Here is a 17401-nt window from a genome sequence, read left to right as displayed (position 1 = left end):
GACTCTTGGAGTGCGGGGCCTCTGACTCGTGTGTGCAGACGTAAGAGGAAGCTTCTGTTAAACACGTTTAAAGTGACGTAATTGAGCGTCTCACTGTGATGAAGCCACAGACTGATAAGTGGAGTCGGCTCCTCATGGATTATTAAAGCACAGATTAGATCTCAGAATACCTCAGGATACGTCTCCTGGCCCGTTCTCCGTCCTCACACATGAATGATGCAGACGTGTTCAAACAGGACGTAATGAACCCCGCAGGGATCATCATCACGTCTGCTGACTCCGAGGAGACTCTGGAGACGTCTCTGAGGCCTAACTGGGACTTTTATCTGAAGTTAGAGATTTTATTTTTATGAAAAACAAGTTTTTTTGATCCTTATTCTTTGATGAAAGGTCACGTTTTTCTCTCAGGGGGAAAGTTTTGTCCACATTTTTACATGTATACGACTGCACGACGTGAACAGTTCGAACAGTAGACTGAATATTTCCACGTTTCATCCTGAGACGCCACTTCTCTCCAGTTTACAATGCTGCCCTTTCATCCCTTCATTCAACGATCCAACCTCAAAGAGCAACTGTTCACAACTGCCTCCTGTGACGCCAACGACTGTCGTTCAGACTCAATAGAGCACTAACGAAGTCAAAACCAACTTCCCACCAACGACTACCACTCTAACGATGGGCGTTGGCACTTGGAGCACAAAGGGTTCCAGTGACATCATCGGCCTTGTGAGAGGTTAAATACCTGGATCTCACACCAGCTAGTTGGACCTGTCCCAGCCTGTTCCTGGTCCTGGTCCAGTCCCAGCCTGTTCCTGGTCCTGGTCCAGTCCCAGCCTGGTCAGATGTGTACATGAACTGATGAAGCCTCTTGGATGAGAGGTGAAACGTCTTCCTGACAAATAACCAAGTCCAGTTGCTTTGGACTGAAGCTGCTTTGAGGAGAACGACGACCTGGACACATGAGAACATTCACAGCCTCATGTTTCATCTCTAAAATATTATAATGTGACTCTCAACGTATCAGGACTTTATTCTCTAAATATTAGGATTTTATTGTCAAACTATTCCAACTTTAATCACCCAAATATTGTGATATTACTCTCAAAATATATGTAATTTACTATTAAAATATATTGTGAGTTCATTCTCCTAATATGATTTTACTCCAACTTTAATAAAATATTGTGATTTGCACTAAGAATATTATGCTTTTATTCTCAAAACATGAGGCTTTTACTGTCAAAATATTACAACTTTACCTTTTAAAATGTTGTGATTTTAAAATAAAAATATTATGATTTTATTCTTTTAATATTAATTTAATCTCACCAATTGTATGACATTATTCTTATAGTTTCATAGAAATATTATCATTTTACTATCACGTATATTACTAATTTATTGTCAAAATATTCCAACTTTATTTTTAAAATGTTGTGATTTTACACTAAAGATATAATGATTTTATTCTCAAAATATTATGACTTTATTGTCAAAGGTTTGTGATTTTACATTAAAAATATTGCGTTTGAACACAAAAAACTATTATGATTTTTGATATTATGATGAACTATTTTAATTTTTATTATATACTCTGCATTTTATTTTATACATTTTTGTATTTTATTTAATATTTTTTTATTCTATGCTCTGCATTTTTTGACATTATTTTTTGTTTTTTATTTTATATTTTTCATTCACTACTCAATACGCATTTTATTTCATACATTGTTGTATTTTATTTTATATATTTTTATAGTAAATTAATTTAAAAAACAAACATTAAAATGAAAAAGTAGTCAAACATTCAGAAAAAAATGTTAAATTGTATTAAAATAATAAAAATTCACCTTGTTATTTTTTTCCTGTAAATAAGAAACTAACCCTACATTTAATAATTTAATAAATAACCTAATAATTCATAATTTAAATAAAAATAAAAAGAGAAATACAGTAGTTTTCTAATGAACACTTCCGCCATCTAACGGTCGAACGTACGCATTACGTCTCGAACGTACGATGCTGTGACGCTTCTCCCTGACGTCACCACGTTCACCCTAGCGTCACCACGTTCACCCTGGCTTCACCACGTTCACCCTAGCGTCTTTACATTAACCCTGACGTCACCACGTTCACCCTGGCTTCACCACGTTCACCCTAGCGTCTTTACATTCACCCTGACGTCACCACGTTCACCCCGACGTCACCACGTTCTCCCTGACGTCACCACGTTCGCCCTGACGTCGCTGGACTCTGGACGCTCCGGACCGAAGACGAGTTGAGCTCAAGTTACAACCAAACTCTGCGGTTTAACGAAGGTACGAACCGCTGAATTACGCTTCTACTTTGTTTATTTACGTCTTCACAAGTTATTTTAGTGATTTAACGTCAAACAAACACTCGTATGTAGCAGCTAACAGCACACTAGCTAACTTTATTTGCTTACCCTGCACGATATGGGACACTTTACACCAGACTCCATTGGAAAAAAACACCATTTTAACTTCATTTAGCTTAAAAATTAAGTACAAAAGGTGTTTACGTGTAGGTTTATATGTTTTTGTATGTGTGAAGATGTTTTGTGCAATTCGGCATATGAATGATGCATTTTGAGAAACGCTGTCACCTGCAGAGTTCATTTCTTTTTAGCTAATAATGGCTAACTTAACTTAATGCTAACTTCACTTAATGCCAACTCCCCGTGGTTAAGTGTCACTAGTATAACCGTGCTATTTTTACATGCAGCTGCAAAGTGTCCACATGTGGGGTTTGAAAGCTGTGCAGCATTAATTCACTGCTGATTCATTCATTACTAAAAACAATGACTCTGTGTAAGACTCTATATGAGCAGCTTGGTTTCCTAAATTCAACTTTTAGATTGCAAAAACAATGTTTAACAAGTCATTTAAAGTATTTCTGACCTAAACTTTATAGAATAGAAAGACTTTAATGATCCCAGACTGGGGAATTATTGTGTAACAGCAGCAGTGGGTCAGTTAATTAAACACTTTGTACTTAACATGCATAGAGTCCAATATAAACATTCAAGATTCAAGAAGCTTTATTTATCCCGAGGGAAATTATAGTAGTGTATAACATGGTGTATATATACAGCGCACAGTGTGCTATAAACAATAAACAGTAATGCTATATACAACAAAACAAAATATGCAAAATATACTATAACAATAATAATATATAGAACAAATCAAACGGTAGAGAGAGCAGAGTTCTCTGTTATTATAATTGAGAATTATTATATATATCATATATATTATTATTATATATTATTATATACAGTGATGGAAAGATTTTCTTTCGTACATTTACCCGCCTGTGGAAGACACAACATCATATTTAAACACCGTGATTTTAGTTTGATTTAACAAAGTTTAAGTGATCAATGTAAGTAACAACTAAATAATATAATAACTATATGTGGCAGCTTTTTTATAAAATGTCCACAATGCAATGCTTCACCTTTGCTCCTGAGATAACAGTGTGTGTGTGTGTGTGTGTGTGTGTGTGTGTGTGTGTGTGTGTGTGTGTGTGTGTGTGTGTGTGTGTGTGTGTGTGTGTGTGTGTGTGTGTGTGTGTGTGTGTGTGTGTGTGTGTGTGTGTGTGTGTGTGTGTGTGTGTGTGTGTGTGTGTGTGTGTGTGTGTGTGTGTGTATGCGCGCGTGCGTGCGTTCCCAGTTTGAAATGAGTAAATAAATGCAGATAAGTCATTTAGGATGATATGAGATTCAGTTTGCTGCCATCCCTCCACAGATCAGAGATGGCTCTCACACAAGTGTCCTCCAACAAGTGCGCTGGTGGCTTCCAGAAGGTTTTCGAACATGACAGGTGAGATCTCACACACGCACACCTGCGAAGGTATAAATGCAATTCAATTATTCATAGTGCCAAATCATAACAAAAGTTATCTCAGGACACTTTACAGAGTAGGTATAGACCACACTCTATGACTTATTTATGATTTACAGAGACCAGACAATTCCGCTGTAGAGTACACACACCTGCACACACACACAAACACACACCTGCACACAAACACACACACACACCTGCACACAAACACACACACACTCCTGCACACAAACACACACACACACCTGCACATAAACACACACACACACCTGCACATAAACACACACACACCTGCACATAAACACACACACACACCTGCACACAAACACACACACACACCTGCACACAAACACACACACACACCTGCACACAAACACACACACACTCCTGCACACAAACACACACACACACACCTGCACATAAACACACACACACACCTGCACATAAACACACACACACACCTAAACACACACACCTGCACACAAACACACACACCTGCACACAAACACACACACACCTGCACAATAACACACACACACACACACACACACCTGCACACAAACACACACACACACCTGCGCACAAACACACACACACTCCTGCACACAAACACACACACACACCTGCACATAAACACACACACACACACACCTGCACATAAACACACACACACACCTGCACAATAACACACACACAAACACACACACACACCTGCACACAAACACACACACACACCTGCACATAAACACACACACACACCTGCACAATAACACACACACACACACACACACACACCTGTACACACACCTGCACACACACACACACACACACCTGCGAAGGTTTAAATGCACATGTGTTTGTGTTTCCTCCGTGCAGCGCTGAGCTCAAGTGTAAGATGAAGTTCGCGGTGTACCTGCCTCCCAAGGCCGAGAACGGGGACAAATGTCCCGTCATGTACTGGCTCTCTGGTGAGTGTGCCGCCTGACGTCAGAGAGAGAGGAATGAACGAGGGAGTTAATGAAAGAAAGAATGAAAGAAAAGGCAACTGTGCAGTGACTCCGCCCACAGGTTCAGATCCATTATTATAGAAATAAAACGAAAAGAAGCAGTGCAAAATATTTTTAGTCAGCAGAAACTAAATAAAAACCAAAGTCGATCTAATCGAACCAGTTACCTTGAACAAAGTTTAATAATCTGATCCAAAATGGTGCTAAACAAAGATAATGTGTCTTTGACAGGAAAAACAAAAACCCAGGTTTAATCATCGTGAGCTCAGATCATCAGCGTTGGTTCTTCTCTGCAGGTTTGACGTGTACGGAGCAGAACTTCATCACCAAAGCCGGCAGTCAGGTTCCTGCTGCAGAGCACGGCATCATCATCGTAGCACCGGACACCAGCCCACGTATGAACGCACGCACACACACACACACACACACACACGCACACGCACACGCACACGCACACACACACACACACACATACACGAGTATCTCACTGTCTCTGTTTTTGGGAAGACCTGCGAGGCTTCCTGCTTTCAACGGTTCTGTTTTCTGTGCTGTAGGCAGCTAAACGTTAGCTTCTCGCTAATGTCGGTCATTCATTCGTTAGCCACTGTGTTCATCCAAGTGAAGAAGTGACAGGATCCAAAAACCCTCCTCACTGCTTCACTGCTCAACTCTGCAGCTTTAGATGCCTCTGACTGTTTCCCATCATGCATCAGGTGGCTGCAACATCGAGGGGGAGGATGAGAACTGGGATTTTGGCACTGGAGCCGGGTTCTACGTCAACGCCACGCAGGACCCCTGGAAGACCAACTACCGCATGTACTCGTACATCACAGAGGAGGTGCGTCGGTTTTTACGTTCGTCTGAAAACTCACCTTTTAACTTTACGCTCAGATGATTAAGTATCTCGACTCTCGCTCTCTCTCAGCTCCCTAAACTGATCAACACCAACTTCCCCGCCGACCCCGACAGGATGTCCATCAGCGGGCACTCCATGGGCGGCCACGGGGCGCTCATCTGTGCCCTGAAGAACCCTGGGAAATACAAGGTACTGCCTATCTGTCGACAAGGTGTATGTGAGTGTGAATACGACCTCAGGGGAGAGTTAGACATCAAACAACACAGTGAGGGTGAAATCATTTTTATTTCAAACTCTATTCGCAGTAAAATTCAATCACGAGTGTAAAATATACACACAATCATATTAATCAGTGGATTATTTAAGTATTCATACATTCAATACTGTACATATCTACCGCTCTACCAGTCGGTCCTGGTTCCTACCCTCACCTGTGGTCATGAAAGCTGGGTCAGGACCCAAAGAACCAGGTCCAGGTCAGGACCCAAAGAACCAGGTCGCGGGTACAAGCGGCCGAAATGTGTTTCCTCAGGAGGGGGTCTGGAGTCTCCCTTAGAGAGAGGGGGAGAAGTTCAGCATCCGTGAGGAACTCGGAGTAGAGCCGCTGCTCCTTTGTGTTGAAAGGAGCCAGTTGAGGTGGTTCAGGATCATCTGGTAAGGATGAACCCTGGGCGCCTCCCTAGGGAGGTGTTCCAGGCACGTCCAGCTGGGAGGAGGCCTCGGGGAAGACCCAGGACCAGGTGGAGAGATTAGATCTCCACACTGGCCTGGGAACGCCTCAGGATCCCCCAGTTAGAGCTGGTTAATGTGGCCCGGGAAAGGGAAGTTTGGGGTCCCCTGCTGGAGCTGCTGCACCCGAGACCTGATCCAGGATGAGAGGCTGAAGATGAGATGAGATGAGACTGTAGATGAACAAAACAACAAGCACACAAAATGAAAAGGGAGGAACTGTTTTTAACATGTGACGCAAACAAACGTGACATAAATACACAATATAAATAATCATTTAAAAAACTGGATGCAGAGAGGTTTCTGGAGGACCTGGACCTGGAGTTTGTGGTTTCTACGCCTCTTATTTCTGTGTAATTTTGCCTTCGTGAGACAAAAGACGACAATTATGAGCAAAAAATGTGGTAAAATGTTTGGTGTTGAATTCAGAATGGTGGAACTAGATCTCACTGATTCATTCAAAGACTAAATATTAGAATATAATATTATTTAAATATAGAAATCTGAGACTGAATCCTCACAGTGGGACTGTTGAAGCTCATTTCCACCCGTAAGAAAAGTACATTTTCCTTGGTATGACAAAAAAAACTGTTTTAAAATGTCATAATAACATTTAAGCTTTTATTTATGACCCTTTATTTCAGATTTCGACTTTTTATCTTATAATTTAGTTTATAAATCTCATAATTTTCACTTTTTATCTCATAATTATGATTTTTTTTTTAATCTCAAATGACTTTTATTGAACGGATCGATGCACTCAGTTGCTTTTTTCTGCTTCCATCGATGTGTCCTTCCATCATAGCGCTATAATTGCATTCAAAGTGACACATTGATATGGTGATCTGACACAGAAGGCCCCTTTAGTCTGTGGTTCCCATGCACAGTATAAATATACGTTATATGCTCCTGAAGAGCCTTGTACGCGTGCACAGACTTGTCCAAAGAAGCTGTTTCATATGCTGGTGTGTCTCCTGCAGGCGGTGTCTGCGTTCGCCCCCATCTGTAACCCGATGCAGTGTCCCTGGGGACAGAAGGCCTTCTCAGGATACCTGGGCTCGGACAGGTCCACGTGGGAGGTACGAGTCCTGCAGACCGTGGTCACAAAGAACTAATCATGTCATCTCCAGGTCGTCTGTGTTGTGTTAGTGAACTTGTTTTGATTTGTATTAATATTATATTTTATTTTGGAAAGTGAGATAAAAGTCTGGAAACATCACAAACATTTTTCCAGACTGATCCACAAAATGCTAACATCAGCCACAGGAGTAAAGCCGTCATGCCATAAGTTCTTGAAAGTTTGAACCTGTTCTCCGCTCTCTTCTTGGTCTCTTCCAGGCATACGATGCCACCGTGTTGGCGTCGTCATACTCCGGTCCTCAGCTCGACGTCCTCATCGATCAGGGCCGCGAGGACCAGTTCCTGTCAGCGAGTCAGCTGCTGCCCGACAACCTGATCGCCGTCTGCTCCGAGAAGAAAATCCCCGTGGTCTTCAGACTGCAGCCGGTAAGTAACTTTAGGGCGCACTCCCACTGTTCCTCCGTACCGTGCCCCGTGCTTTAGGGTCCTTGTCCCCCCCTCCAGGCTCGTTTGTACTCACACTACCTGGGCCTCGGAGAATGCTTCTTGCTGCCTATACGTCATCACGCCGTAACACGTCACACGCATTGATGACGTCATGGCGATGCGTGGCTTTGTTTCCAGATCTTTCCGTAGACCTCGGAGTTTTTGTGCGTCTTGTCGACTGTTTTTGAACCTTTTCATCGACCAAATCTGCAGTAAACACTCCACCTCCGCATCACACCAACGTGAACCTTTCACCGCCATTGTTTTAAATGTCCGCGCATGGTCCCTCCTTCTTTTTTCTATGTCCCAACAGGCGCACAGGAAATGACCTCAGAACCGCCGTAGGCCTCGCGCTCGTACACGTGCGCACGCTCGTGCTCGTACATGTGCAAACGTGCTTTACTATAGCCCACCTCTCCCAAACGGGCCGTGGACGGCAATCGTGCCGCTCCTAGACGCAGTACGGTTGCACTAACTGGTCAAAGGAACCAGACTTTAGCCGTGGGTGTTTGAGCACGGTACGGAGGCACAGTGTGAGTGCGCCCTTAGTCTCTGATTTGGACTCTCGGATGGATCAGAGCAGAGCGTGGACCAACTGTTCAGACTTGATCAGAGTTGTGTTTAGTGTGAGCCTGACAGTGTGTTTCCTGCTGCAGGGCTACGACCACAGCTACTTCTTCATCTACTCCTTCATGAACGATCACATCAAGCACCACGCCAAGTTCCTCAACGCCTGAACTGCCACCTGAGAAGAAGTCCACCAATCACTCGACTTCCTGCAGAATTTAGTGCAATAACATCAGCTGTTCCCTATTAAACTGATTCTGTAATAAAAGAACAAGTGTCTGTGCCTTCAGTCTAAACAGCACTCACTGAAATCTCAAATAAGAAATGAGTCATAACAAAGTCACAGTATAGTTTCATTCATTCATTCATCTTCAGCCTCTTGTCCCTGTCGGGGTCGCGGGGGGCTGGAGCCGATCCCAGCTGACATCGGGCGTGAGGCGGGGTCCACCCTGGACAGGACGCCAGTCTATCACAGGACACATAGAGACGCACAGAGACAGACAACCATTCACACCTACGGGTGATTTAGAGTCATCAATGAACCGAACACCTGCACGTCTTTGGACTGTGGGAGGAAACCGGAGAACCCGGAGAAAACCCACGCAGACACGGGGACAACATGCAAACTCCACACAGAAGGGTCCCAGCAGGGATTCAAACCAGGAACCCTCTTGCTGTGAGGCGACAGTGCTGACCACCATAATGAAAAAGTAAAAAATAAGTCCAAATATATGTGCAAAAAAGGCTTAAATCAGTCCTAGGATAACCTTTCTAGTAAGCTTTTTATGACATACTATGACTTTTATGACATACTATGACTTTTTATGACATACTATGACTTTTTATGACTTTCTATGACATACTATGACTTTTTATGACATACTATGACTTTTTATGACTTTCTATGACATACTATGACTTTTTATGACATACTATGACTTTTTATGACATATGACTTTTTATGACATACTATGACTTTTTTTGACATATGACTTTTTATGACATACTGTGACTTTCTTATGACATACTACGACTTTTTTATGACATACTACGACTTTTTATGACTTTCTATGACATACTATGACTTTTTATGACATACTATGACTTTTTATGACTTTCTATGACATACTATGACTTTTCCTGACATACTATGACTTTTTATGACATACTATGACTTTTTTATGACATACTATGACTTTTTATGACATACTATGACTTTTTTATGACATACTACGACTTTTTTATGACGTACTATGACTTTTTATGACATACTATGACTTTTTTATGACATACTATGACTTTTTTATGACGTACTTTGACTTTTTAGGACATACTACGACTTTTTTCTGACAAACTATGACTTTTTCTGACATACTATGACTTTTCCTGACATACTATGACTTTTTATGACATACTATGGCTTTTTTATGACATACTATGACTTTTTATGACATACTATGACTTTCTTATGACATACTATGACTTTTTTGACATACTATGAGTTTTGTATGACATACTATGACTTTTTATGACATACTATGACTTTTTATGACATACTATGACTTTTTATGACATATCATGACTTTTTATGACATACTATGACTTTTTTATGACATACTACGACTTTTTTATGACATACTACGACTTTTTATGACTTTCTATGACATACTATGACTTTTTATGACATACTATGACTTTTTATGACTTTCTATGACATACTATGACTTTTTTATGACATACTACGACTTTTTTATGACATACTACGACTTTTTATGACTTTCTATGACGTACTATGACTTTTCCTGACATACTATGACTTTTTATGACATACTATGACTTTTTTATGACATACTATGACTTTTTCTGACATACTATGACTTTTTTATGACATACTATGACTTTTTATGACATACTACGACTTTTTTATGACGTACTATGACTTTTTATGACATACTATGACTTTTTTATGACATACTATGACTTTTTTATGACGTACTTTGACTTTTTATGACATACTACGACTTTTTTCTGACAAACTATGACTTTTTCTGACATACTATGACTTTTTATGACATACTATGACTTTTTTATGACGTACTTTGACTTTTCCTGACATACTATGACTTTTTATGACATACTATGACTTTTTTATGACATACTATGACTTTTTTTGACATACTATGACTTTTTTATGACATACTATGACTTTTTATGACATACTATGACTTTCTTATGACATACTATGACTTTTTTGACATACTATGAGTTTTGTATGACATACTATGACTTTTTATGACATACTATGACTTTTTATGACATACTATGACTTTTTATGACATATCATGACTTTTTATGACATACTATGACTTTTTTATGACATACTACGACTCTTTTATGACATACTATGGCTTTTTATGACATACTATGACTTTCTTATGACGTACTTTGACTTTTTATGACATACTACGACTTTTTTATGACATACTACGACTTTTTTATGACGTACTATGACTTTTTATGACATACTATGACTTTTTTATGACATACTATGACTTTTTTATGACGTACTTTGACTTTTTAGGACATACTACGACTTTTTTCTGACAAACTATGACTTTTTCTGACATACTATGACTTTTCCTGACATACTATGACTTTTTATGACATACTATGACTTTTTTATGACATACTATGACTTTTTTTGACATACTATGGCTTTTTTATGACATACTATGACTTTTTATGACATACTATGACTTTCTTATGACATACTATGACTTTTTTGACATACTATGAGTTTTGTATGACATACTATGACTTTTTATGACATACTATGACTTTTTATGACATACTATGACTTTTTATGACATATCATGACTTTTTATGACATACTATGACTTTTTTATGACATACTACGACTTTTTTATGACATACTACGACTTTTTATGACTTTCTATGACATACTATGACTTTTTATGACATACTATGACTTTTTATGACTTTCTATGACATACTATGACTTTTTTATGACATACTACGACTTTTTTATGACATACTACGACTTTTTATGACTTTCTATGACGTACTATGACTTTTCCTGACATACTATGACTTTTTATGACATACTATGACTTTTTTATGACATACTATGACTTTTTCTGACATACTATGACTTTTTTATGACATACTATGACTTTTTATGACATACTACGACTTTTTTATGACGTACTATGACTTTTTATGACATACTATGACTTTTTTATGACATACTATGACTTTTTTATGAAGTACTTTGACTTTTTATGACATACTACGACTTTTTTCTGACAAACTATGACTTTTTCTGACATACTATGACTTTTTATGACATACTATGACTTTTTTATGACGTACTTTGACTTTTCCTGACATACTATGACTTTTTATGACATACTATGACTTTTTTATGACATACTATGACTTTTTTTGACATACTATGACTTTTTTATGACATACTATGACTTTTTATGACATACTATGACTTTCTTATGACATACTATGACTTTTTTGACATACTATGAGTTTTGTATGACATACTATGACTTTTTATGACATACTATGACTTTTTATGACATACTATGACTTTTTATGACATATCATGACTTTTTATGACATACTATGACTTTTTTATGACATACTACGACTCTTTTATGACATACTATGGCTTTTTATGACATACTATGACTTTCTTATGACGTACTTTGACTTTTTATGACATACTACGACTTTTTTATGACATACTATGACTTTTTTGACATACTATGAGTTTTGTATGACATACTATGACTTTTTATGACATACTATGACTTTTTATGACATACTATGACTTTTTATGACATATCATGACTTTTTATGACATACTATGACTTTTTTATGACATACTACGACTCTTTTATGACATACTATGGCTTTTTATGACATACTATGACTTTTTTATGACATACTATGACTTTTTTATGACATACCATGACTTTTTATGACATACTATGACTTTTTATGACATACTATGACTTTTTTAAGACATACTATGACTTTTTAGGACACACTATAACTTTTTATGACATACTATGACTTTTTATGACATAGTATGACTTTTTATGACATACTATGACTTTTTATGACATAGTATGACTTTTTATGACACACTATGACTTTTTATGACATAGTATGACTTTTTATGACACTATGACTTTTTTATGACTTACTATGACTTTTTATGACACTATGACTTTTTTATGACATACTATGACTTTTTATGACGTACTATGACTTTTCTGACATACTATGACTTTTTTATGACATACTATGACTTTTTTATGACATACTATGACTTTTTATGACATATTATGACTTTTTATGACATACTATGACTTTTTTATGAAATATTATGACTTTTTTATGACATACTATGACTTTTCTATGACGTTTTATGACTTTTATGACTTTTTATGACATACTATGACTTTTTTATGACTTTTTATGACATACTATGACTTTTTATGACATACTATGACTTTCTTTTACTTTTTATGACATACTATGACTTTTCTGACATACTATGACTTTTTTATGACATACTATGACTTTTTATGACATACTATGACTTTTTATGACGTAATTTGACTTTTTATGACATAGTATGACTTTTTATGACACTATGACTTTTTTATGACTTACTATGACTTTTTATGACACTATGACTTTTTTATGACATACTATGACTTTTTATGACGTACTATGACTTTTCTGACATACTATGACTTTTTTATGACATACTATGACTTTTTTATGACATACTATGACTTTTTATGACATATTATGACTTTTTATGACATACTATGACTTTTTTATGAAATATTATGACTTTTTTATGACATACTATGACTTTTCTATGACGTTTTATGACTTTTATGACTTTTTATGACATACTATGACTTTTTTATGACTTTTTATGACATACTATGACTTTTTATGACATACTATGACTTTCTTTTACTTTTTATGACATACTATGACTTTTCTGACATACTATGACTTTTTTATGACATACTATGACTTTTTATGACATACTATGACTTTTTATGACGTAATTTGACTTTTTATGACATACTATGACTTTTTATGACATACTATGACTTTTTTATGAAATACTATGACTTTTTTATGACATACTATGAGTTTTTTATGACATACTATGAGTTTTTTATGACATACTATGACTTTTTATGACATACTATGACTTTTTATGACATATCATGACTTTTTTTGACATATCATGACTTTTTATGACATACTACGACTTTTTTATGACATACTACGACTTTTTTATGACGTACTATGACTTTTTATGACATACTATGACTTTTTTATGACATACTATGACTTTTTATGACATATTATGACTTTTTATGACATACTATGACTTTTTTATGAAATATTATGACTTTTTTCTGACATACTATGACTTTTCTGACATACTACGACTTTTTTATGACATACTATGACTTTTCTATGACGTTTTATGACTTTTATGACTTTTTATGACATACTATGACTTTTTTATGACTTTTTATGACATACTATGACTTTTTATGACATACTATGACTTTCTTTTACTTTTTATGACATACTATGACTTTTCTGACATACTATGACTTTTTTATGACATACTATGACTTTTTATGACATACTATGACTTTTTATGACGTAATTTGACTTTTTATGACATACTATGACTTTTTATGACATACTATGACTTTTTTATGAAATACTATGACTTTTTTATGACATACTATGAGTTTTTTATGACATACTATGAGTTTTTTATGACATACTATGACTTTTTATGACATACTATGACTTTTTATGACATATCATGACTTTTTTTGACATATCATGACTTTTTATGACATACTACGACTTTTTTATGACATACTACGACTTTTTTATGACGTACTATGACTTTTTATGACATACTATGACTTTTTATGACATACTATGACTTTTTTATGACGTACTTTGACTTTTTATGACATACTACGACTTTTTTCTGACAAACTATGACTTTTTCTGACATACTATGACTTTTCCTGACATACTATGACTTTTTATGACATACTATGACTTTTTTATGACATACTATGACTTTTTTATGACATACTATGACTTTTTATGACATACTATGACTTTCTTATGACATACTATGACTTTTTTTGACATACTATGAGTTTTTTATGACATACTATGACTTTTTATGACATACTATGACTTTTTATGACATACTATGACTTTCTTATGACATACTATGACTTTTTTATGACATACTACGACTTTTTTATGACATACTATGGCTTTTTATGACATACTATGACTTTCTTATGACGTACTTTGACTTTTTCTGACATACTATGACTTTTTTATGAAATACTATGCCTTATTATGACATACTATGACTTTTTTATGACATACTTTGACTTTTTTATGAAATACTATGACTTTTTTATGACATACTTTGACTTTTTATGACATACTATGACTTTTCTGACATACTATGACTTTTTTATGACATACTATGACTTTTTATGACATACTATGACTTTTTTATGACATACTTTGACTTTTTTATGACTTTTTGGCTTTTTTCTGACATACTTTGACTTTTTTATGACTTTTTTATGACATAATTTGACTTTTTTATGACTTTTTATGACTTTTTTATGACATCCTATGACTTAATTATGACATACTTTGACTTTTTTATGACACACTTTGACTTTTTTATGACTTTTTTATGACTTTTTTATGACACACTTTGACTTTTTTATGACTTTTTTATGACTTTTTTATGACAAACTATGACATTTTTATGACTTTTTTATGACATTTTTATGACAAACTATGACTTTTTATGACATTTTTATGACTTTTTTTTATGATTTTTTTATGACATTTTTATGACTTTTTTATGATTTTTTTATGACTTTTTTATGACTTTTTTATGACTTTTTTATGACTTTTTTATGACTTTTTTATGACATTTTTATGACTTTTTTATGACTTTTTTATGACATTTCTATGACATTTTTATGACATTTTTATGACTTTTTTATGACTTTTTATGACTTTTTTATGACAAACTATGACTTTTTTATGACTTTTTTATGACATTTTTATGACATTTTATGACAAACTATGACTTTTTTATGACTTTTTTATGACTTCTTATGACTTTTTTCATGACTTTTTTATGACTTTTTATGACTTTTTTATGATTTTTTATGACTTTTTTATGACATACTCTGACTTTTTTATGACAAACTGTATTTTTTATGACTTTTTATGACTTTTTTATGACATTTTTATGACTTTTTTATGACATACTATGACTTTTTTTATGACATACTATGACTTTTTTATGACTTTTTATGACTTTTTTATGACATACTTTTACTTTTTTATGACTTTTTATGACTATTTTATGACATCCTATGACTTAATTATGACATACTTTGACTTTTTTATGACAAACTATGACTTTTTTATGACTTTTTAATGAAATTTTTATGACTTTTTTATGACTTTTTTATGACATTTTTATGACTTTTTTATGACTTTTTTATGACACACTTTGACTTTTTTATGACTTTTTTATGACTTTTTTATGACTTTTTATGACTTTTTAATGAAATTTTTATGACTTTTTATGACTTTTTATGACTTTTTTATGACTTTTTTATGACATTTTTATGACTTTTTTATGACATTTTTATGACTTTTTTATGACTTTTTTATGACTTTTTATGACATTTTTATGACTTTTTTATGACATTTTTATGACTTTTTTATGACTTTTTTATGACATTTTTATGACATTTTTATGACTTTTTATGACTTTTTTATGACATTTTTATGACATTTTTATGACAAACTATGACTTTTTATGACATTTTTATGACTTTTTTTTATGATTTTTTATGACATTTTTATGACTTTTTTATGATTTTTTTAAGACTTTTTTATGACTTTTTTATGACTTTTTTATGACTTTTTTATGACATTTTTATGACATTTTTATGACTTTTTTATGACATTTCTATGACATTTTTATGACATTTTTATGACTTTTTTATGACTTTTTATGACTTTTTTATGACAAACTATGACTTTTTTATGACTTTTTTATGACATTTTTATGACATTTTTATGACAAACTATGACTTTTTTATGACTTTTTTATGACTTCTTATGACTTTTTTCATGACTTTTTTATGACTTTTTATGACTTTTTTATGATTTTTTATGACTTTTTTATGACATACTCTGACTTTTTTATGACAAACTGTATTTTTTATGACTTTTTATGACTTTTTTTATGACATTTTTATGACTTTTTTATGACATACTATGACTTTTTTTTATGACATACTATGACTTTTTTATGACTTTTTATGACTTTTTTATGACATACTTTTACTTTTTTATGACTTTTTATGACTATTTTATGACATCCTATGACTTAATTATGACATACTTTGACTTTTTTATGACAAACTATGACTTTTTTATGACTTTTTAATGAAATTTTTATGACTTTTTTATGACTTTTTATGACTTTTTTATGACATTTTTATGACTTTTTTATGACTTTTTATGACACACTTTGACTTTTTTTATGACTTTTTTATGACTTTTTTATGACAAACTGACTTTTTTATGACTTTTTTATGACATTTTTATGACTTTTTTATGACTTTTTTATGACTTTTTTA

At 34.6% G+C, this 17401-nt stretch overlaps 1 protein-coding gene across 1 annotated transcript; it reads left to right on the top strand.

Moving 5' to 3' along the window:
• The first annotated feature begins 2221 nt into the window (after positions 1–2221).
• On the top strand, positions 2222–8856 carry esd (esterase D/formylglutathione hydrolase). The gene is made up of 9 exons (XM_083921527.1): positions 2222–2318; positions 3771–3845; positions 4746–4837; positions 5173–5271; positions 5590–5714; positions 5802–5921; positions 7442–7540; positions 7800–7967; positions 8684–8856. The coding sequence occupies exons 2-9, from the start codon at positions 3778–3780 to the stop codon at positions 8762–8764; spliced, it is 852 nt and encodes a 283-aa protein (XP_083777653.1). The 5' UTR covers positions 2222–2318; positions 3771–3777; the 3' UTR covers positions 8765–8856.
• The last annotated feature ends 8545 nt before the right edge of the window (positions 8857–17401 follow it).

Source organism: Echiichthys vipera, assembly GCF_963691815.1.
Source record: "Echiichthys vipera genome assembly, chromosome: 10".
In the NCBI taxonomy this organism is placed as follows: domain Eukaryota; kingdom Metazoa; phylum Chordata; class Actinopteri; order Perciformes; family Trachinidae; genus Echiichthys; species Echiichthys vipera.
Note: the sequence above shows the minus strand (reverse complement) of the source record. Positions and strands in the feature narration are given on the sequence as shown.

Bases quoted from the DNA above. Each gene is read 5' to 3' on its own strand.
- esd (XM_083921527.1), top strand. From the start codon at position 3,778: ATGGCTCTCACACAAGTGTCCTCCAACAAGTGCGCTGGTGGCTTCCAG. The intron at 4,838-5,172 runs GTGAGTGTGCCG...TCTTCTCTGCAG, and splicing joins CGTCATGTACTGGCTCTCTG to GTTTGACGTGTACGGAGCAG. The intron at 5,715-5,801 runs GTGCGTCGGTTT...GCTCTCTCTCAG, and splicing joins ACTCGTACATCACAGAGGAG to CTCCCTAAACTGATCAACAC.